The sequence below is a fragment of the Mustela nivalis genome (assembly GCF_964662115.1).
Source record: "Mustela nivalis genome assembly, chromosome: 12".
Taxonomy (NCBI): domain Eukaryota; kingdom Metazoa; phylum Chordata; class Mammalia; order Carnivora; family Mustelidae; genus Mustela; species Mustela nivalis.
This window is the reverse complement of record NC_139031.1, coordinates 85,896,644-85,921,055: the sequence shown is the minus strand read 5'-3', so window position 1 is coordinate 85,921,055 and position 24,412 is coordinate 85,896,644. Positions and strand designations below refer to the sequence as shown.

Sequence of the window (24,412 nt, the reverse complement as noted above, 5' to 3'; positions counted from 1 at the left end):
ACCTTTTACTCTCCATCCAATTGTCTTTGTTGGCAAATTGAAGTCTTTTTAATTTAATCTAAATATGAGCATATAATTTCCCACTTTAAGAGCCTATCAGTAGTAGACTGTAGTTTCTCTAAAGTTTAGGACCAAAACTTGCTTTAGATAGATAGATAGATAGATAGATAGATCGATATCTATATTTATGTCTGTCTATCTATCTATCTATCTATATATCTGTCTAGACAGATATATAGATAGATAGATATCTAGATAGATGGACAGATATCTAGAGAGATGATAGATAGATAGACAGACATAGATATAGATATCGATCGATCTATCTATCTATCTATCTAAAGCAAGTTTTGGTCCTAAACTTTAGAGAAACTACAGTCTACTACTGATAGGCTCTTAATATAGATAGATGGTAGATAGATAGATAGATAGATAGATATGATAGATGGATAGTTAATGTGACCCTGTCCCCTTTTCCAGCCTCATTTCTCAATACTCTTCCCTCATGGGAGTGACTGTCAGACCTCTGGTCATTTTGGACTTCTTCGAGTTCTCAGAATATGCCATGCTCAGTCCTGCCTAAAGGCGTTGCATAATGGTTTTTCTCTCCCAAAACACTTTTCTTCTCCTTATGTTTACCATGTTAATTCCTTTTGTTCCAGCAGATTTTAATTCAAACAACACTCTCTCAGTGAAGCATTCCCAGAACTACCAGCCCAGGTCAGGACCATCTTTTAGACATAATTTCAGCCTCTTGTATCTTTCTTTCACACCACTTTTCATGACTCGTATTTCAATATTTGATCCCTCTGTCTTCCCAAATTTGACTGTAAACTCCATGAAAGCAGAGACAGCTTCCATGTTTCCATCACCAGGGTATCTCAAGCACCAAGCACAGCAGTTGACACAAAGTCGATGCTGAATAAATAAACAAGTCAGTAATGGTGTTTTACTGTGCAAGGTAGGCAATAAGAGGTACAGAAAGATATTAATTCTATGCCTCATGTAATAAATATAAAAGGACTCAGAGGAGGAAAGAAATCGATATAAATAAAATTTCCAGTGACATATTTATGAACCTTTTAGGAACTGGACCAAACGGTGGTTGGAAAAGGATATATAATTCTCTGCCATTTCCTCTGCAGTGCTGACAGATTTAATCTGGAAAGTTAAACCTCCCAATAATAGATTCTTTAAGAAAACTGAAAAAAAAAATGGACCAAGAGTTTGATTTATGAGACAATTGGAAATTTGAGCACTGATTTTATTATACTCAGGAGTCATTATGTTTTGTTTGATAGTGGTATTGTGGATATATTTTAATAAAGAGTATTTATTTTTTAGAGATCCATATTGAAATATATTATACATAAAATGGTATAGTATATAGGATTTTCTTCAAAATAATATTTAAAGCATTAGAGTTAATAAAATTGACTCTGACCTGGCAATTGTTGGAGCTGACTGATTTGTACATCAAGTTGTATAATGTCATACTCTCTATTTTTGTATATGTTTGAAATTTACAATTAAAAAGTTATTAAAAAGAAACACACAAAAGAAAGGCAGCAGGTCAAATCTGTTCACAGAAGAATTCCAACAAGGAACTGTTATACTGTATAAACCTTTCCAGAACATAGGGAAAGATGCAATTTCTCAACTCATTCTTTGAGATTAGTGTAACTCTAATATTAAAACCACACAAGGATATAGCGTTAAAAAAGACAACTCTCAGCTAATATCATTCCTGACCCAGTAATATTAACAAATGGAATATAGCAATATATTAAAGAATAATACATTAGTAAGTAAGGTTTATTCCAGGTAAGCAAAGTTCAATATTAGGAAATCATTCTGTATAATTTATTGTTCTGAAAGATTAAAAGAAAAAGCCATTTCACCAGATACCAAAAAAATTATTTTAGAAAGTCAATGCCTACCCATGTTTTAGAAGTAGCAAACCAGAACATAAAAATCAATTTACAAGGTAACAGAACAGATGGTAACTACCATGGTGGTAAACATAGCATAATGTATAAATGTGTCAGGTCTCTAAGTTGTACACCTGCAACCAATGTAACATTGTATATCAACAATTCTCAAAAAAATTAACTTACACTTTTTACCCTATGTAGTCCTGATTTTTATAAATTTACGGGTTTAATATTCCTGGTAGAGGGGAAATTCTCAGGCCCAGCACAGGCCAATGCAAATGAGCCGTGAAGGACAAGGAAGAGAACAAAATTCAGCAGAGGTAAAGATGGGAGGTGACACTATCTCTTACTTGAAAGAAGGCAGAGCAAAAAGAGGAAAAAGAAAGATGGGCTCCTGCTCCACTCCTAGGGTATAAGACAGAGCACAAGGTTTGGTCTATTTCATATGTAACTTATTATTTTTTTTCAAGATTTTATTTATTTATTTATTTGACAGAGAGAGAGAGAGAGAGATCACAAGTAGACAGAGCAGCAGGCAGAAAGAGAGGGAGAGGCAGGTTCCCTGCTGAGCAGAGAGCCCAATGCAGGGTTCCATCTCAGGACCCTGGGCCCATGACCTGAGCTGAAGGCAGGGGCTTAATTAACCCCCTGAACCACCCAGGAGTCCCAATTATTTTTAATTAAAGAATAGTTGATGTTCAATATTATATTAGTTTCAGGTATAAAACATAGTAACTTGAAAATTATATACTTACAGAATGCTCACCACAATAAATGTAGTTATCATCTGACACCAGACAATATTACTAGTCTTACTGACTATATGCTGTCTGCTGCATTTTTCATCTCTGTGACATATATATATATACACACACATATCTATATCTACATAGATATGTGTGTGTATATATATATACACATAAAGCACACATATATATGTATATGTATATATATTAAAAACACACATGCACACATATGTGTGTGTGTGTGTGTGTTTCACTAAAATATGGCTGACACACAATGTTGTGTTAGTTACAGGTGTACAACATAGTGACTCAAGAACTCTCTAAAATATGCTATGGTCACTGCAAGTATAGCTACCATCTGTGGCAACACAAACCATTAAAATACCATAGGCTATGTTCTCTATGCTGTACCTCTCATCCCCATAACTTATTCATTCCATAACTGAAAACCTGTACTTCCTACTTCACCCATTTTGCCCATCCTACTAATCCCTTCCTTCAGTTTATTCTCTGTATATATTGTTCTTTTTCTGGTTTTTGTTTCTTGGTTTTGTTTTTTAAATTCCACATTTAAGTAAAATCATGAAGTTTTTGTCTTTGTCTGACTTATTTCACTTAGCATAATACCCACTAGGTCTCATTCCTTTTTACTGCTGAGTAATATCCCATTTTGTGTGTGGGGGTGTGGCGGTGGGTGTATACCACTTCTTCATCCATTGAACTATTAAAGGAAACTTGAGTTGCTTTCACAATTTGGCTATTGTAAATAATGCTGCAATAAAATAGGGATGCATATATCTTTTTTTGCACTAGTGTTTTCCCTTTATTTAGGCAAATATCCAGTAGTGAAATTACTGGGTCATATGGTATTCCTATTTTTAATTTTTTTCAAGAACTCCATACTATTTTTCATAGTGGCTGCACCATTTTACATTTCTGCCAATAGTGCACAAAAGTTCTTTTCTTCCACATCCTAGCCAACACTAATTTCTTGTCTTTTTGATACCAACCTTTCTGACAGGTTACGGTGATATCTCATTGTGGTTTTGATTTGCATTTCCCTCGTGATTAGTGACACTGAGCATCTTTTTTATATATCTGTTAGCCATATAAATGTCTTCTTTGGGAAAAATTTCTCTGGACATCCTCTCCCCATTTTTTAACCAGATTGTTTGGTTTTTGGTGTTGAGTTGTATGACTTCTTTGTATATTTTAGATGTTAACCCCTTATCAAATACATCACTTGCAAATATCTTCTCCCATTCAGTGGGCTGCCTTTTTACTTTGCTTTGTTTCCTTCACTGTGCACAAACTTTTTATTTTGGTATATTCCCAACAGTTTATTTTTGCTTTTGTTTCCCTTGCTTTAGGAAGCAGATCCAGAAAAATATTGCTAAGGCTGATGTCCAAGACATGACTGCCTACGTTTTCTTCTAGGAGTTTAATGGATTCAAGTTTCACATGAAGGTCTTTAAACCATTTTGAGTTTATTTTTGTGCATGGTGTAAGAAAAATTAGCAAGACAGGAAACAACATGTGTTGGAGGGGATGTGGAGAAAGGGGAAACCTCTTACACTGTTGGTGGGAATACAAGTTGGTACAGCCTCTTTGGAGAACAGTGTGGAGATTCCTCAAGAAATTAAAAATAGAACTTCCCTATGACCCTGCCATTGCACTACTGGGTATTTACCCCAAAGATACAGATGTAGTGAAAAGAAGGGCCATCTGTACCCCAATGTTTATAGCAGCAATGGCCACGGTCGCCAAACTGTGGAAAGAACCAAGATGTCCTTCAACGAACGAACAGATAAGGAAGATGTGGTCCATATGCATGATGGAGTATTATGCCTCCATCAGAAAGGATGAATACCCAACTTTTGTAGCAACATAAATGGAACTGTAAGAGATTATGCTGAGTGAAATAAGTCAAGCAGACAGAGTCAATTATCATATGGTTTCAGTTATTTGTGGAGCATAACAAATAGCATGGAGGACATGGGGAGTTAGAGAGGAGAAGGGAGTTGGGGGAAATTGGAAGGGGAGGTGAACCATGAGAGACTATGGACTCTGAAAAACAATCTAAGGGGCTTGAAGTGGTGGGGGGTGGGAGGTTGGGGTACCAGGTGGTGGGTATTATAGAGGGCACGGATTGCATAGAGCACTGGGTATGGTGCAAAAATAATGAATACTGTTATGCTGAAAATAAATAAATAAATAAATAAATAAAGATCAAGAAGACATCCAAATGAAAATATTAATAATAATAATAATAATAATAATAAATAAATGGAAAGACAAATCTTGTCCTTGGTTAGGAAGACTCCATATTGTAATGTTATCAATTAATCTATAAATACAATCTCATCAGAATAATATAAAAAAGAATGTGGCCCAGTTTAATCCTTTTACCTGTAGTTGCCCAGTCTCCCCAACACTATTTATTGAAGAGACTTTTTCCCATTGCATATTCTTGCCTCCATTGTCACAGATTAATTGGCCATTTAAGTACAGGTTTAGTTTTGGGCTCTCTGTTTTGTTCCATTAGTCTAGGTGTCTGTTTTTGTGCCAGTATTGTACTGTTTTGATTACAACAGCTTGACAGTATAGCTTGAAATCTGGGATTGTGATGCCTCCAGCTTTGTTCTTTCTCAAGACACCTTTGGCTAACTCATGTCTTCTGTGGCTTCTTATAGATTTTAGGCTTATTTGGTTTAGTTCTGTGAGAAATTCTATTCATATTTTGATAGGGATTACATTGAAGGTGTATTTGTTTGGGAAGTATGGACATTTTAACCCTAGTAATTCTTCCAGTTCACGAGCATAGAATATTTTTTCATTCGTGTATGTCCTCTTCGGTTTCTTTCATCAATGTGTTATTGTTTTCAGAGTACAGGTCTTTCACTTTTTTGGTTAAATTTATTCCTAGGTATTTTATTATTTTTGGTACAATTATAAATGGGATTGTTTTCTTTATTCTTCTTTCTGCTAGTTTGTTATTAGTATATAGAAATTATATTGATTTTGTATCCTGCAACTTTACTGAATTCTTATATTACTTCTAAAAGTTTTTTGTTGCTGTTGGACTTCTTAGGATTATCTATATAGAACTTCATGTCACCTGCAGGTAGTGACAGTTTTGCTTCTTATTTAGCAGTTTGGGAGTCTTTCGTTTCTTTTTCTTGTCTGATTTCCTGACTAGGACTTCCAGTACTGTGTTGAATAAAAGTGGTAAGAGCGGACATCCTTGTCTTGTTGCTGGTCTTGGGGGGAAAAGTTTCAGCTTTTCACAACTGAATGTAATGATGTCTATGAGTTTGTCCTATATGGCCTTATATGGTGAGGTATGTTCCCTCTAAACCAAGTATCTTGAAGTTTTTATCGTGAATAGATGTTGAATTTTGTCACATGCTTTTTCTGCATCAATGAAATGATTATATGATTTTTAACATTCATGTTGTTCTTGTGGTGTATCACATTGATTTGGAAATATTGACCCATTCTTGCATCCCTGGAATAAATACCACTTGATGTTGGTGCATGATCCCTCTCATGTATTGTTGAATTGTTTTCAACCAATATTGGTTTTCCAATATTTTTTAACTCTTCTTTTTTTTAAAGATTTTATTTATTTACTTTTAACTCTTTTTTTTTAAGATTTATTTATTTATTTATTTGACACAGAGAGAGAGAGAGATCACAAGTAGGCAGAGCAGCAGGCTGAGAGGGGAGGAAGCAGGCTCCCCACTGAGCAGAGAGCCTGATGTGGGGTTCGATCCCAGGACCCTGAGATCATGACCTGAGCAGAAGGCAGAGGCTTAACCCACTGAGCTACCCAGGCACCCCTGGTTTTCCAATATTTTAAATATTGAGTACTTTTGCATCTGTGTTCATCAAGGATATTGGCCTCTCCTTTTGACTTTTTTGTACTGTCTGTTTCGGCAACAAGGTTGATGCTGGCCTCATAGATTACATTTGAAAGCATACTTTCCTCTTCAGTTTTTTTGGAATAGTTTGGGAAGGATAAATATGAACTCTTCTTTAAATGTTTGGCAGAGTTTGGGTGCCTGGGTGGCTCAGTGGCTTAAGCTGCTGCCTTGGGCTCAGGTCATGATCTCAGGGTCCTGGGATCGGGTCCCACATTGGGCTCTCTGCTCAGCAGGGAGCCTGCTTCCCTCTCACTCTCTCTGCCTGTCTCTCTGCCTACTTGTGATCCCTCTCTGTCAAATAAATAAATAAAATCTTTAAAAAAAAAAATGTTTGGCAGAGTTTACATGTGAAACCATCTGGTATTGGACTTTTGTTTGTTGGTAGTATTTTGATTACCAATTCAATTTCATTGTTAGTTATCCATCTGCTCAGATTTTTCATTTTCCTGATTGGATCTTGGGAGATTGTACGTTTCTAGGGCTTTATCCATTTCTTCTAAGTTTTCCAATTTGTTGGCATACAGTTTTTCATAGTAGTTTCTTAATCCTTTGTGTTTTTATGGCATGAATTGTATCTTCTCTTTTTTTGATTTTATTTAAGTTTTTTCCCTCTTTTTTTTTTTCTTGATGAATCTGACTGAAGGTCTATCAATTTTGTTTACCTTTCCAAAGAACCAAAGAACCATCTCTTAGTTTCATTGATTTTTTTTTTTTTTGAGTCTCCTTTATTTTCACTCTGATCTTTAGTATTTCTCCTACTAACTTTGGGCTTGTTTATTCTTTTTTTTTTTTTTCTGTTTTCTTTCTGTATTGCTTGTTTGAGATTTTTCTTGTTTCTTGAGGAAGCCCTGTGTAACCATAAACTTTCCTCTTAAAATTGCTTCTGCTGGCCATCAGAAAAAGATGAAATCCTGTCATTTGCAACAACATGGCTGGATCTAGAGCATATTATGCTACATGAAATAAGTCAATCAGAGAAAAACAATTGTCATATGATCTCACTGATACATGGAATTTGAGAGACAAGGCAGAAGATCATAGGGGAAGAGAGGGAAAAATGAAACAAGACAAAACCAGAGAGGGAGACAAACTGTAAGATTCTTAATCTCAGGAAACAAATTAAGGGTTGCTGGAGGGGAGGGGCATGGAGGGATGGGGTGGTTGGGTGATGGAGATTGGGGAGGCTATGTGTTGTGCAGAGTGCTATGAATTGTGTAAGACTATGAGTTATAGACCTATACCCCTGAAACAATTTATTTTAAAAAATAATTTTTTTAAAAAAATGCTTCCGCTATATCCCAAATATTTTGGAACATTTGTGTTTTCATTTTCATTTGTCTTTAGGTATATTTTACTTCTTTTTTTCCTTCATCGACCCATTTGTCATTTAGCCTGTTTGTGAGGGTTTTTTTGAGTTTTTTCATGTAACTGATTTCTAGTTTCCTATCCTTGTGATAAAAAAAAAAATGCTTGATAAAATTTCAGTCTTTTTAAGTTTATTGAGACTTGTTTCGTGGTTTAACATGTCACCTATAATGAAGAGCGTTCCATGTGTACTTGTAAAGAATATAGATTCTGCTGTTTTGGAATGAAATATTCTATAGATATAGATATAGTTATAGATATAGATATATAAAGTCCATCTGGTCTTATTTGTTGTTCAAAGCCACTGTTGCCCTATGATTTTCTGTAATAGTTGCTTAATTAAAAAAGCAAATAATGCATATATAATCAATAAATTATATTGATCAAATTTATTGCATAATTTTCCAGTTCACTACTTTTGTATCTTTGTCAGCCCAGCATTTATCCTGTGATCAAAAATAATACAAACTTCTAAATGTGTAAAAATAATTGGAAAAAGTGAATATAATCTGTATAAATTTACTGCCTCTTTGATTTTTAACACATATCCATATACCAATTAGAATTTGGGACCCATGGAGCATTTTTGCCAATTTATGCCTTCCCAAATTATGTAAATCCTCACATTTCAGCAGATCCTTACACATCAATAATTAGTTTGTATAATTTCGTTGTGAAGAACCTTGAGAATTCTTAGTAAATGTGATCTGGCACAGAGCTTTAAAGTCATTCTTAATGGGGCGCCTGGATGGCTCAGTTAGTTGAGTGTCTGCCTTTGGCTCAGGTCATGATCTCAGGATCCTTCAATCCAGCCCCATATTGGGCTCTCTGCTCAGCGGGGAGTCTCCTCTCCATCTCACTCTCTGTGCATATTCTCTCTCTCTCTTTCTCTCAAAAATAAATTAAACCTTTAAAAAAGTAAAGTCATTCTTAAATCTTGAATATTGTTGGCACATGAAGGACTACACAAGAATATCCAGAATTTGGCGACAGCATAAGGAAAAAAACCATCTGAAAGTGAAAACAGAAAGCCATGTAATCATAACACCAAACGCTGAAGAAACAGCTTACAAATGTGTTGCCTGATTTGGAAAATGGTTGATTCCTGTGTCAAGAAGACATGGTTCAGATGTCACTGATGTATAATGAAACTGTTCCCCCTCTCCAGCTGCATTGTAGCTTGCCTGGCACACTGAAATGGTACCTGTGGGATTTGCGCTGTTTTCTGATACTATCCAGGAGGTGCTTTGATTCTAGAAGACCAGCAGCCCTAACCTTGATCATATTATTGCCAGAAGAAAGAAAGCTAATTTTCTAGATTTAACTGACCTAATGAAGATATTTTCTGAGAGCATCTAACACTCTGTGTCTTATTCTGTATCAGCCAACCAAATTACTAATATGTAAACTCATTTTCAGAGGGTAACTGCTGTACAAGTAACAGAATCCCATTGTCAAATCAGGTTTGTTTCACACTGCAGTTTATTAAATCATCCCGTGAAGTAACCGAACTTGAAGTTGCTTGTGAGTTTAGTTGATGTTTCAGCCTCTATAGTTTAATCAGCTTTGAGAAAGCAATTGATAGAACTATTTCTGGACCAGCTCTAGGACTATGTAGATGCCCTTAAGACATTTTATATATGAGGAACATAATGGCTTCTCTGGTGCTTCTCTCTTCATTTGCAATAGGTAGTTACTCTGTTTAATACTAAGTAAGAAAATATCAACGATAAACATCCAACTTGTATTTATTATTTGGCCATTTTCTAAAAATATATTTTATTTCTTTGTTTACAGTCACTGAATGGACAAAAGAAGACAAGTACACAAGACAAGTTTCCAAGATCATGTTTCATTCAAAAAATTATTTGTCTATTCCCAGCAGCTTCATCTGTATAGACGTGATAGTCCCAAGATATTTTGTGACTACAGAAACACAGGATCTGAGCTCACTCTGGGGACAGAAAACCAGCACCAGGCAGAACGGAGCTTGGAAAAGTGAGAACAACAAAGACTACTCTGAAAACAAAAGGCCAGGAAAGTCCAGGGGAAAAAAAACCTGAGGACTGGACAGGGCCACAGATTTATTTCTAATTATGGAGGGCTTTGGGGACAGGTATCCATTTCGCCATCAGGATATAGGAAGAAGAAATCCAAGTAGTCAAAAACTCCGTAAGCATGCAGGTAATCCTATAATTACCTAATAGAAATCTCAAGCTTAAAGCCCAAATTGAACTTTTAATTTGATCTCCTAAGTCTCTTTCTGAAGTTGTCCACAATTCATTTATTAAAACTTTCTGTATTTAAAGCCAAAACCTAAGAATAATCAAGATTCCATTCTTCTCCATATAATTCTCGTGAATCTCCTCCTACTCTCCCACACAAATCTTAGGTCTCAGAAAGTCCTGTTAGCTCTATTTCCAAATATCTCAGATCTGCCCCCCTTTTTTCTTTCCACTTTCCATCTTAGTCCAAGCCCCTATCATCTCTCATGCGGATTGCAGTGACCACTTAGCTGGTTTCCACGCTTACTCTCTTGCCCCTTAACATCTCTTCTGCATACAGCAGCTATGTTGATGCCAAGTTGATGGCCAGAGTTGGAGCAGCCCACTTAGGCCACAGAATCAAAGTCTTGCATTGAAAAGAGCAAAGCAGGGGCACCTGGGTGGCTTAGTGGGTTAAAGTCTCTGTCTTCTGCTCAGGTCCTGATCCCAGAGTCCTGGGATCGAGCCCCGCATCAGGCTCTCTGCTTGGCAGGGAACCTGCTTCCTCTTCTCTCTGTCCACCTCTCTGCCTACTTGTGATCTCTGTCTGTCAAATAAATAAAATCTTAAAAAAAAAAAAAGAAAAGAAAAGAAAAGAAAAAAGCAAAGCAGGAGGATTGAGCAAAAGTGTGAATTCCTAAAGCATTATATCATTTCTGCATGGCTTATTCTGAGAGAAAGAAGTCAACTTAAATCTTATTTAGGACACTGTTTTTTTTGGTCTGTTTTGGTTTGGTTTGGTTTGGTTTTGGCTTCTGGTACAACCAACTAAGTATAACTGCGTCCAGATACAGATTCTGGATGAAATAATATGCTCTAACAGAGACATGCTGTAAAGGAGGTGAAGTATATCCCATGTGTCCCTGCCTTCCGTGGTGGCCCTTTCAGACAGGGCCCCATTGCACTGAAGAAGGCTGCAGTCTGTGCCTCCCAGGTTCTAGGAGCAGCAAGTGAACAGAGGTTTGAGGTGGGACATCAGCAGAGCAAGGCTAAAGAACACCATTTCTGAGGGGACACGAAGGAAGGAAAACTGATTCCTGGGTTTCCCCATAAGATTGTTTGTCCCTAGAAGGCAGAGTTTCTATCATATAAATCCCTGTAAGTCCAACAAGATCTTGAGCATAAAGCTGCTCATGAAACAATAGAATCCAATAAAGGCTTTTCTGAGAGGAAACCACCCCTTTGAGCCCACCCTGAGCTTGGCCTCCCTCTTTGTCAGGGAAAATTATGAATTTTGAACTCAATCAATTGCTTTCCTATGTTTAGTATTATACCTCTGCATAGAGGCACCTGTTGGCTCAGTCACTGAAGTGTCTGCCTTTCGTTCAGGTCATGATTCCAGGGTCCTGGGATTGAGCCCTACATCGGGCTCCCTGCTCCATGGGGAGTCTGCTTCTCCTCACCCTCTGCTGTTCTCCCTGCTTGTGCTCTCTCACTCTCTATAAAATAAATAAATAAAATCTTTAAAAAAAAAAAAAAAAACCATCTGTGTAGAATGTGTTGCATTGTTTTGTTGATATACCATCCAGAATAGCACTACATGGAATTCAGTGCTTAATAAATGGTTTGGGGTGCTAGTGATAACAATTTATTGAACAGAAGCTCACATTAATTTTTTTTAAAGATTTTATTTATTTATTTGACAGAGAGATCACAAATAGGCAGAGAGGCAGGCGGGGGCGGGGGCGGCGGTGGAAGCAGGCTCCCCACTGAGCAGAGAACCTGATGCAGGACTCAATCCTAGGACCCTGAGATCATGACCCGAGCTGAAGGCAGAGGCTTTAACCCACTGAGCCACCCAGGCGCCCCAGAAGCTCACATTAATTTTTAAAGGTCTAAGCATTAGTACAGAGAAGTATCTAGATGGTAGCTAAAAACTACTGTTGACAATATGAGAGCCAATACTATGCTAGATTTAGTGTAATAATACGATGGGCACATGATGTAAGATTATAATGAAACTAACTGAATAAATGTCTGTGAGAAGAGGTCATTATTTTGTGCTTACTCCTCAGAGATTGTAATGATCACACTAGAAAAAAGTATTAACATTTTTGCTAGCCCACACACATTTTTCTGAGCCTGCATAAGGAACACCCATGGCCTTCTGTTGTTTTCCTCTAGCAAAGCCAGAGGCAGAGGGCAGGACAGAATGGGAAGATAAATGGCAGAGGTAGGATGCATTCTACACATTCAACTCAGTTTGATTCTGGAGTACAAGAAGGCCACTAGGAGTTATGTTTACACTAAAGCTACTTTGGGAATGGTTAGATTATTACCCAATAACAAGGATGCAGAAGAGGCAAGTGTAGGGGCAGATTCCTTCCTTCCTTGCAGACAGAGAATTAATTCACCCTGAGCTTCTAGCTAGTAGCAATACTGTGATTACTGTTGTTACCCATGCGACAGACAATTCTTTTTTCTTTTCAACATTTTATTTATTTGAGAGAAAGAGCACGTGAGTGGGGGATGGGGGGAGAGGAAGCGGGAGAGAGAGAAGCAGACTCTCTGCTGAACAGAGAGCCTAATGTGGGGCTCGACACCAGGACCCTGAGATCATGACCTGAGCAGAAGCTCAACCATCTGAGCCAGCCAGGTGCCTCATAATAGACATTCCTAACTCCCTTCTTTCTTGCAGGTGGAGCTTTCCTCCCATTCTACAAATTGGGCGTGCCAGCATTCTCACTTTTTCATCCTCCCTACGACTGGGGCACAGGCATTCATCCAGCTCGGGCCAGTCGGGCCCAAGGGAAGTCCAAGGGGACCTCTTGAAAAAGGTTTTTGCATCTAACAGACACCTTCAAAACAAAACTCCACTTTATCTTCTTGCTTCTGTGTACTCTTGTGTGAGGTCATGATAGTTAGAGCTGTAGCAATCATCTTGTGACTTGTGTGACAAAGACGGGTCTTCAGTACATTGAGGGTAATGGAGCAGAGAAAATGGAGAAGAGCCAGAATCTTGATATTCTTGAGTTACTGAGCCCACCCTAGAAAAACCATCCCTGTTGTGGATGAAATTAAACCCTTATTCCTTAAGCCACTTTTAATAGTAGCTTATTTCCTGGAGCCCAAAGCATTCTTTCTGAGAAAAGTGAGGGAGACCTTCTTAAGACAGGATGGTACCATTCAAATGTCCTCTAGCTAAGGAAGCCCTTGAGAAGTTGTCCTACGTATCTGAGATGAGACAACTGCAAGAACCAGAATTCTTTTTAGGGTGTATTGTGAGCTATAATTACTGGGGGTCCAAGAGCCTCACACAGCACCACATTTCATAAAAGTACAAAACCACTGAACGAGCATGAGTTCAGGACATGCGGCTGCAGGAGGATGACAAGTATGCTAGAAAAGCTCACCATCAGCCAGAGGATGGAGCAGAGACAATGACACCAAAATCGGAGAGCAATCAGGGCACTGAAGTGAGTCTCAATGAAACCTTGAGAAGGGAGGATCTGGGAAGAGAAGAGGAGAGAAGATCGTAAGTCCTAAACCATGTGGTTTGTTTCACAAGTTTTTGATTATCCCACAAGGTTGGTGGGACCTCAAGAGACAAAAGAAAATCTAGAACAGTTTATTGTGTCTATGGTATCATAGGTGTGGTTCACCAGAAGAGAACATTTAAAGTCTTGGCAAGGACCATGAGCTTTAATTAAATGGGATTATTTTAATTGAATAGTATCTACAGACGCACTGCTCAGTTTTCAGGGTGGTGCTCACATTCATTCTTACTGAGTTTGGATGAATTTGAGCAGCAGATTAATATCCTAATATGCAGCTTATAGCACGAAGTATCTGTGGGAAATCCAGTCCATGAGCCCAACTCAGAATTCTGAATTTCAGAGAAGGCCACAGGGATCCCACTATGCAAGAGGAGCCCCTTGGTCCCCTCTGAAAAATATGGAAAGGCTCTTTGGGGCTGAAGTTTGCCACGGGTTTGTATGATTAACACCCCTGGCTACAGACAGGATCCAGAATGTTCCCTAGTTTCTGATTAACAGAAGCTATAGTTTATCAGAAAATTCACCCCTGGGAAAGAAAGAGGCACCTAGTCCAGGTCTGGGTAAATTTTGGGATAGATGACATATGGTTTCTTCTGGGACCTATAGTCAAGTTCCATGCCAAAAGGAACTGTGGAATGATAGGTTCCAACTTCCTTTGGAGAAAATACTGTCATCCTGGTGTCAAAGGGAAACACAAGAGAGATAATGGTTAAAGGAAGAAAAGAAAGTTGTTGTTGTTGTTTTTCTTTGTACTGGGTTTACTAGCCAGTATCTGTGAACTATAACTATTGAGTCTGCCAGCTTGTCTGGCCAAAGGCTCAGTGCCACACAGACTGAGGTAGGTAAAAAGAGGAAAGAAAGCAGAGATGGGAGGCAGAGACCTCTCTTTCTGGAAAAGGAGAACGATATTGTGGTATCTGGAAAGGAAGTTGGGCTCTTTCCATTTTGTTCTTTAAAAGAAGAGAAATCCAAATATGTCTATGTGCCAAGAAGAAGTCAACAGGAAGGGGGTGTTTAGAGACTTAGAAGAGAGATGATGTCTAATTGAGCTGGACCACGGGAGACTGAGTGGGGGTGGGCAGGGAGGGATGGACCCAGAGCACCGATGAGAGCGATTCACCTGAGGCAGAAGGAAGGACTCTTCTTTCTCTGAGCAAAAAAAAGAAAACACAGGTGTGGAGGCCAGTATCTGTCAGGATAAACCCGGTTATGCTTACGGTAGCAACCTCTAAAAGCTCCACAGCTCACACCAAGAAAGGTTAATTTCTCACTCACACTTCATGGCCAGCGCCAGTTGGCTCTGACTTGATTCTGGGTTGTTCGCTCTTCAGGATTTAGGCCCATGGGTCAGCCCCTCCGTGGCCTACTGCAATCTTTGGGACAGAAGGAGAAGAGAGAATGACAAACCACGCCTGGGCTCTTAAAGCTGCTGCTGGGAGTCATGCTCATCCCCGCAGCACACATTTTATGGCGAAAGCAACCCCCATCATCACGCCTAAGCTCAACACTAAAGGACATAGGAAAAGGACTGTGATTTGGGGTGAACCATACAAGCTGTTAGAAGTTGCTCCTTCGTTCATTCAGTCAATATCTGTGAAGCCCCCACTCTGTGCCTGGTGCTCCACTTGGCTCTCTGAATGAGACCGAGGTGCTGTCGAAGCTATGACCATTTAGGGAGTTCCTGCTAATGGCCTGGCATCACCTGACTGACACAGGGGACTCCCCCAACCGCTGAGAGGGAGGGAGTTGTTTCGGGGTCATGGGTTTGAGGAGAGAGGTAAACATTTCAAATAACCTCTGAGGAAAATGGGGGGAAAAAAAAAAGCTGAATGGAGGAAGTGGAAGAGTCACCGAAGGCGTCCTGCAACGGATGCAGATTCCTGTGTCACTGTGTGACGTTTCCTGTGAATGCTCAGTAGCCTGGATACTCCCACAGAAGAAAAGGTAAGGATCTGGGACCAGCTGGGAGATGATGGAGCCAGGCATGGTGCGGGTACTATGAAAGAATGGGATCTAGCCCAGGTCTCGATAGGGAGAAAAGGAAAGTCATCTGGGCAGATGCTGGGTCTTAAGAGCTAAGGACATTTGCAGTGCAATGACCGTGAACAACCCAAGTCCATGTGCTAATCCTTCCTGTTTGTGGGTTACACTTACGCTATCACTTCTGTACGTTCAGAAGACTCAGCAGTTTTCTGTGTGTTCCTGTGTGCCTGCAGAAGACCCAGCCGCTGAGTCATCGAAGAGTGCGTCAACGGTGGGCAGCGCTGACAATCAGATCTGCGAAGACCCACATCTTTTTGTAGATGAGTCCCTTTCCTTGGGAAATTACAACACTTGAGAAGGCCCCAAAGCACCATGGAAGTTTGAATAAGAAAAGACTTAAGTTTAATTAAAAAGTTCTTCTGTTACATTTATCTTTGTGACAATTGTTGCTTCTTGGTAAAACTAGAGGAAATTATAAAGAGGGATGGACAGGACCATTGTCAGGAGTTGCAGATTCGTGAATCCCATGCCTACCTCTTGAGGGTTTTTTTTTTTTTCCTGTTCTGTTTTGTTTTGTTTTTAACTGTTTCTTACTGAAGTGAAACCAGGTCATATGGAAATATCTGAGGCAACTTTGAAATACAAACGTGTGCCGAAGTCTGGAAGAGTGTGGGGAAACAGGAGTGGTACAGTAACACCCACTTTGCCTAATCAAATATATGAGTGGCAAGCTGTCCTAGCACTCCAAGGGATATAAATCAGGAGCTGGGTGCCCAGTTTACCCTGCATGACTGGCCATTGGGTATGAATGGTAGTTTAACTCAGGGCTTTGAATAAAGTGAGGGGACCCAACTGAGTCTTTTTATTATGTGAGGGTGCCCATGAGAAGCAGTTTCTCAAAAACTTTTACATGCTACTGGATAAACATGCTAAATGCTGGTTGTTAACCCGTCTTTCAAGGGAGGCTATTTAAAAATGAAATCTTAACTTTGTATTTGGTGATCATTTCATAGTTCTGAAGCCCAATTAACTCAGAACTGGTCCTGTGTTAAGCATGTAGGTAGTTACATACAGCGTGCCTGATTCTCAGGCAAATGGTGATTTTTTCTATTGCAAATATAACTTCTTTTCCTCTGGAGGTGCTGTGAGGGGTTAAGTCACTAATATGTATGCAGGCCTTGTGACTTTCTTACATTTAATAAACAATGCAATCTTAACATTTTTGCTTGAATTGATCAACTTTTTCACTTTAAAAATGCAAATTCAAATCAAAGACTGCAAGATCAATTTTTATTTTGCTTTAAAGAAAATCCTACCATAAACAAAGCCCATTTTGTAATCAGGGCCCAATTTTTTTTCCTGAATAAGGCAGCACAGAACAATGGTCAGTTATACATACATGGATTCCAGGAAGCTAAGCCAAAAGAATTTGTCATTTAAGTAAGGTAGGTTATGGAAATTTTAAATGAAGAAAAAAAGCACCAAATCAAGAAAGGCATCAAGGATCATCCTCTTTATTTGAATCACACTGCTTGACTTAATAAAATTTGCCAAAATTTAAAAAAAAAAAAAATTAAGTAATTTACCTACTTGTTTTAAAAAAATAACCAAAAAGGGGGAAAAAAGCCTCTTCTGTTTTCAAACTTTTTGCTGAAAATTCTTATTCTAAATGTATTATTATTTACTACCTTGGTGAGTTTATTATTACTACCTTGGTATCTCACCACTTCCGTGATCTTGGCCTGCATGGACTCTATAGATGGAGGCGACTGTCAAGAACCTGCACTTATTCCAAGACCACAGTCTGGACCCAAGTTGCTTTTAAGTGAAGAGGTAGGTCTCCGTTTTGTTGTGATGAATCTCTCAATCCACAGCGTCCCCCTTCCCATCCCACACCACCCCCCCATAAAGTGAGATTTTTACCAACTTTTAAAATAGTCTATAGAGTTCCTATGCCTGTTTTCATTGATCCGCTTCCCCCCCGCGCCCCCGCTACTTGTATCTTGTAAAACCTAAATCTTGGAATAAAAAAATTTAAAAAAAGGCCGCAGCAGCTACTGATCATGTGGACAAAGGAAATCTTAATTTTACGCAAAACTACAATCACGTATGAGAATTGCATAAGTGGATCGTCTACACTTCGGTGAAGTCATCCGACGTCGTATCCGTTGCTTCTTTTTTGGAGGTTACCAAATCATTTCCCAAAATTTAACAACTAAAGCAATGATGAAATCAGTTTTGCACCGTGTCACAACTTGGCCCGTTGCCGTTTACTTCTCGGCACTGTTAGATTCAATTAGGCCTCGTACTTTCATTATCTGGGAGCGCTGAATTCAACCCCCGCCTTCACGTGCAGACTGTTTTCTGCGGAAAAAAAAATCAAAACATCAAAGGATCCAAGAGCTCAGCAACACAGGCAGAGGAAATCGGAGTCGATGCAGAGCAAAGGGTCCCCTCAGACCTTCCTCATCGCCGCTCTTCGGATTTTAAAGAGAGGCTTAGGAGGACCTAGAGGGACAAGAGGGCTGCAGGCAAAAGGTTCGATCCCCAATCCCAGCCCGAGACAAAGGTGAGTAACTGCGGGAGGGGGATGGGGAGACCGGCAGAGGAAGGCTTCACGGCCACCAGCCGGGTGGCGTGCCTTCAGGAGGACTCAGAAAACGAGCCAGGACAGGGTAGGACAGGAAGAGGTCAGCCAGGCGGACGAACCAGCTAATCGCAGGAGGGGCGAGGTTGGGAATTCCCCCTCCCGCCGCTCTCCGTTACGCGGTGCCGGGAAATGAAATCAACGTAGGGACGCGGGTCCCACACCGGGACTGCCCGGAAGCCTCCGCTTTCCCGGAGCTGGCGTCCTGGAGAAAGAGCGCGTGCCTCACGTCCTCTCCCCCAGCCCCGCCCCCTCGCGCGCTGCGCACGCGCGGCCGCGCCCCGCCCCTCGCGTCCCCTCCGGGGTAATGGGGCGGGGGTGGGGGCGGGGAGCCGAGGTGAGGAGTCGGTCGGAGTCCCTGGGCTGAGAGCTCGAGAGGTACCGGCGCCACCACCCTCCGCCGCGTCACTGCTCCCGGGCCCGCCCTTCTGTGGCCCCTCCTCCCCACTCCTCTTCGCCCTCCTCTCCCCCGCCCCTCCGACCGAGCGGTGACTTAAGCAACGGAGCGCGGTGAAGCTCATTTTTCTCCTTCCTCGCCGCCGCGCCGGGCACCTCGCGGCGCGTGGCCCTCACATTCCCGCCCGAGATGAATGCTGCGGCAGACGCCGAGTTCAACATCCTCCTGGCCACCGACTCCTACAAGGTAGAGGTTCGGGGCGGGGGCAGGTGAAGGAGGAGAGGGCGCGTCCGGGACAAGCGCGGGGCTGTGGGGCGGGGGGCGCCGCTCTGGGGTCGTGGCGCTGCACGATCCCGAGGGAAGGAGCGGCCGGGCGGCGGCGGCGGCGGCGGCGGGCTGAGGCAGGTGAAGCTGGCGCCGCAGTGGGGAGGAGGTGGATGGAGGAGGGATGGAGGGATGGACGGCAGGAGGCGGGGCTTTGGGGTGCGTGGTGGGGGGGGGCGCGGCGAGGGGCTGAGGCGGGCCGGAGACGGCGCCGCCCGCCCGCCGCAGGCGCGGGACGCGGGGCTCCGGGCTCCCGGCTCGCGGCTGGAGAGGCCGTGGCGGGGTCGGGGCCAGGGAGGCTTGGGCGTCCCCGGCCGAGCGCACGCCTTTCCCGGGAGCGCGGCCTTTTGGCCTTGGGCCGGGTCGGGCAGGGCCAGCCTGGCGAAAGGTCGCCGGAGGAGCGGGTCAGTTAGGTAACGGCCCCTGGGGCTCGGCCGTGCAGAAAAGGAATGAGGTTTGAGAAGTGGGTTTTCCCCTGAAGGCTGAATCGAGTGCGCTCCCCCCTTGCTGGCCAGGTACGTCCCTCCCCGAGAAAGAGGTGGGCGAGGACCTAGTAGGGTGCCGCAGCAGCCAGCCACGTTCTTCTGCCTGTGGCCGGGGTGTGGAGGCCACTTATCTGCCCTCGGTAGACGTGCTGGAGTCCCCGGCCCACTCCGCTGGGCTCCGTTTCAAACTCCTTGGCTCCCGGTGATCACTCATACTCCTTATCCCTTGTTGTAGAGGCCGGTAGGCTGCCCTTATTCCATTAGGGCCACTACAGGATTTCTGTGAAAAGGAAAGTGAAAACGCGAGCTAAATGAATTGTAGTTTTAACCCTGGAGAACTCACAGAGAAATGACACATTTGTGTTAATAAGCTTATAGGACACTTGAGAGTATTGCTGCCGCATTAGTTTTGTTTGAAACTCACACAAATTAGTAAAGGAAAGAATGATGAGAGGAAAATCTGGTAAATGTTCTTTTCCCTAGGTTCCAAATTACATGAAGTAAACTGAACTATACTTTGCTAAGCTTTGTTGGCCAGCACACTTAAAAGATGAAATGTCAGGCCAGACACCCCACCCCACTTGAACAAAATAAATTTTAGTATTTACTTAACATGGTGGTTTGGAATATGAAGGAAAGCATGATGCTCTCATATTGTTGGTTTTTGTTCAGAACTTTTGCTTTTTCTTTCCTTAAATATTTCCTTTAAAAATTTGGAGAATCCCATTTTGCTTACGTTCTGTTTTGTTCATTTCTTCCCAATCGCCTTAAGGTTCTACTTAAGATAATTTAAATGGGTACTTTTTAAAAGTAGAGTCAAGTTTCTTTAACAAGTAGTCTTTTAAATGGAATTTTAAAGTGGAAATCTACAGTATTGCAAGGAGATCAAAATATTATCAAGTATGGTTTACATGACCTTAAAACTTTCTCTTGTCTTTTTCCTAGTGTTTTGAGTATCTTCAGTAATGATTTCACAATGGTCTCATTCATAGTTTTTTCTTAACTAAATTTCTTCCGCCAGTTTTTTTTTTTGCTAATTAAATCTTTAAAATGATTTCCAAGTTTTCTTAATGTAGCAATTAATGATTTGGTTGGGAATGGGAAATGTAAACAAGTTGATTAGTCTTTTAAAAACAAAAGGAGTACAAATTCCTTTAGTTTGTACTTCCTCTAGCAATTATACATAACAAATGTAAAATTGCCTTAACATCAGTTTTCTGGGATGCTTTTAATTAGAAGAGTGAATTACCTTAAAGTTTTCTAATCTCCTAGCAGGGCATATGTAATGCACTGTTAGAATTTGCACCTATTTCATAAAGTGTATTCCTGCCCATTTTTGAATCAGTCCAATATATTTTCCTCATGTGAAACCTTTTTATTTTCTTAAATGTGGTTTTAAGTCTTTGGTTTAATTCTAGGTAGGTAACATACAGTGTAGATGTGTTGAGGGTGTACAATATAGTGATTCAACACTTCCATATCATTACCCAGTTCTAATCAGGACAAGTGCACTCCTTTATCCCCATCACATTTAACCCATCCCCTCACCCACCTCCTCTCTGGTAACCCTGTTCTCCATAATTAAGAGCCCGTTTCTTGGTTTATCTCTCTCTCTCTCTCTCTCTCTCTCTCTTTTCCCCTTTGCTCGTTTGTTTTGTTTCTTAAATTCCACGTATGAGTGAAATCATGTAGTATTTGTCTTTTTTTTTTTTTTTTAAAGATTTTATTTATTTATTTGACAGAGAGAGATCACAAGTAGGCAGAGAGGCAGGCAGAGAGAGAGAGAGAGGAGGAAGCAGGCTCCCTGCTGAGCAGAGAGCCCGATGCGGGACTCGATCCCAGGACCCTGAGATCATGACCTGAGCCGAAGGCAGCAGCTTAACCCACTGAGCCACCCAGGTGCCCCGTATTTGTCTTTCTTTAACTGATGTGTTTTGCTTAGCATGATCCTCTCTAGCTCCATCCATGTCCTAGCAAATGGCAAGATTTCATTCTTTTTTATGGCTCAGTAATCCATTTTGTGTGTGTGTGTGTGTGTGTGTGTGTGTGTGTGTGTGTGTGTATACCACCCCTCTTTTCATCAGTCAAGGGCACTTGGGCTGCTTCCATATCTTGGCTATTGTAAATAATACTCTAAACATAAGGGTGTATGTATCCCTTTGTTATTAGTGTTTTGCATTTTGGGGGTAAGTATCCAGTAGTAAAAATTACTGGATTGTAGGGTAGTTGCATGTTTAACATTTTGAGGAATCTCCATACTGTTTTCCAGATTGGCTGCACCAGTTTGCATTCCCACCAACAGTGCAAGAGGGTTCCTTTTCGTCCACATCCTCGCCTACACTTTTTGTTTCTTGTGTTGTTGATTTTAGCCATTTTGACAGGTGTGAGGTGATATCTCATTATAGTTTTGATTTGCATTTCCCTGATGGTAAGTGATGTTGAGGTTCTTTTCATGTGTCTTTTGGCCATCTGTATGTCTTCATTGGAGAACTGTCTGTTCATGTCTTCCATCCATTTATGAAATTGGATGATTTGTTTTGTGGGTGTTGAGTTGTGTAAGTTCTTTATATAATTTGGATATTGACCCTTTGTAGGACACGTCATTTGCAAATGACATTCCCCCATTAAGTAGGCTATCTTCTAGCTTTGTTGATTGTTTGCTGTGCAGAAGCTTTTTGAGATGTAGTCCCAATAGTTTATTTTTGCTTGTTTCCTTTGCCTCAGGAAACATACCTAGCAGTATACCTAGCAACCAGAAGTTGCTTTGGTTGATGTCAAGAAGTTACTGCTCATGTTCTTTTCTAGGATTTTTATGGTTGTAGGTCTCACGTTTAGGTCGTTAGTCCATTTTGAATTTATTTTTTTGTATGGTACAAGAAAGTGGTCCAGTTTCATTCTTTGCGCATAACTGTCCATTTTTCCCAACACCATTTGTTAAAGAGACTTTCCCACTCGATATTTTTTCCTGTTTTGTCGAAGATTAATTGACCATGCAGTTACAGGTTTATTTCTAGGCTTTCTTTTCTGTTCCATTGATCTATGTATCTACATTTTGCTAGTACAATACTGTTTTGATTACTACAGCTTTGTAATATATCTTGAACTCCAGAATTGTGATATCTCCAGCTTTGTTTTTCTGTTTCAAAATTGCTTTGGCTACTCAGGGTCTTTTGTGGTTCCATACAAATTTTAGGATTGATTGTTCTGCTTCTATGAAAAATACTGTTGGGATTTTTATTGAGATAGCATTAAATGTGTGAATTGCATTGGGTAATGTAGACATTTTAACAATATTTGTTCTTCCAATCCATGAGCATGGAATGTCTTTCCCTTTCTTTGTGTCCTCTTCAATTTCTTTCATCACTGTTTATAGTTCTTAGAGTATAAGTCTTTCACATCTTTGGTTAGGTTTATTCCTAGGTATCTTATTATTTTGGGTGCAAATGTAAATGGGATTGTTTTCATTTCTCCTGCTGCTGCTTCAGTATTGGTGTATAGAAGTGCAAGATTTCCGTACATTGATTTTGTATCCTGCAACTTCACTGAATTAGTTTATCAGTTATAGTAGCTTTTTGGTAGAGTCTTTTGGGTTTTCTATATATGGTATCATTTATTTGCAAATAGTGAATGTTTGACTTCTTTACCAATTTGGATGCCTTTTATTCGTTTTTCTGGTCTGACTTCTGTGGTGTGGATTTCCGGTAATATGCTGAATAAAAGTAGTGAGAGTGGATATCCTTGTCTTGTTCCAGATCTTAGGGGAAAAGCTCTCAGTTTTCCCCATTGAGGATGATGTTCGCTGTGGGTTTTTCAGATATGGCCTTTATTATGTTGAGGTATGTTCCCCCCAAACCTGCTTTGTGGAGGGTTTTTATCATACATTGTACTTTGTCAAAATGCTTTTTCTGCATCTGTTGAAATGACCATATGGTTCTTACCCTTTCTCTTATTGATGTGATGTATCACATTGATTGATTGGCAAATATTCAACCACCCTGCAACCCAGCAATAATACCCACTTGATTGTGGTGAATAATGTTTTTAATGTATTATTGGATTCGATTTGCTGGTATTTTGTTGAGGATTTTTGTATCTGTGTTCAACAGAGATATTGGCCTGTAGTTCTCTTTTTTAGTGGTGTGTTTATCTGGTTTTGGTATCAGAGTGATGCTGGACTCCTAGAATGAATCTGGAAGTTTTTCTTACTTTTTTACTTCTTGGGGATAGTTCGAGAAGAATAATGCTAACTCTTCTTTAAATACTTGGTAGAATATTCCTATAAACCCATGTGGTCCTGGACTTTGATTTTTTTAGGTTTCATTTTGTTTGTTTGTTTTTATTACTGACTCAGTTTTTTTGCTAATAATCACTCTTTCCTAACTTTCTATTTCATCCTGTTTCAGTTTTGTAGTTTATATATTTCTAGAAATTTAGCCATTTCTTCTAGGTTGCAACCAGTTTGTTGGCATATAATGGTTTTCATGATATTCTCTTATATGTGTTTGTATTTCTTTGGTGTCGGTTGTTATTTTTCCTCTCTCATTTGTGATTTTGAGTAATTTCTCTTTTTTTCTTGAGTCTTGGCGGTTCATCAGTTTTGTTGAGTTCTTCAAAGAATCAGCTCCTGGTTTCATTGCCCTATTCCATTATTTTTAAAATTTCTGTATCATTTATTTCTGCTGTAATCTGTATTATTTCCTTCCTTCTAATGTTTTTAGATTTTGTTTGTTGTTGTTTTTCCTAGCTCCTTTAGGTGTAAGATTAGGATGTTTATTTGAGATTTTTCTTGCTTTTTGAAATAATCTTATACTACTACAAACTTGCCTCTTAGAATTGTTTTTGTT

The 24,412-nt window shown here is 40.3% G+C and overlaps 1 protein-coding gene across 1 annotated transcript in view; it reads left to right on the top strand.

The window, feature by feature from the left end:
• Positions 1 to 17,965: 17,965 nt before the first annotated feature.
• NAMPT (nicotinamide phosphoribosyltransferase) overlaps positions 17,966 to 24,412 on the top strand; it is a 39,008-nt gene continuing 32,561 nt past the window's right edge. The window contains exon 1 of the mRNA XM_082691904.1: positions 17,966 to 19,005. Within this exon, the coding sequence (XP_082548030.1) occupies positions 18,949 to 19,005 (57 nt within the window). The 5' untranslated portion in view covers positions 17,966 to 18,948. The remainder of the gene's footprint in view (positions 19,006 to 24,412) is intronic.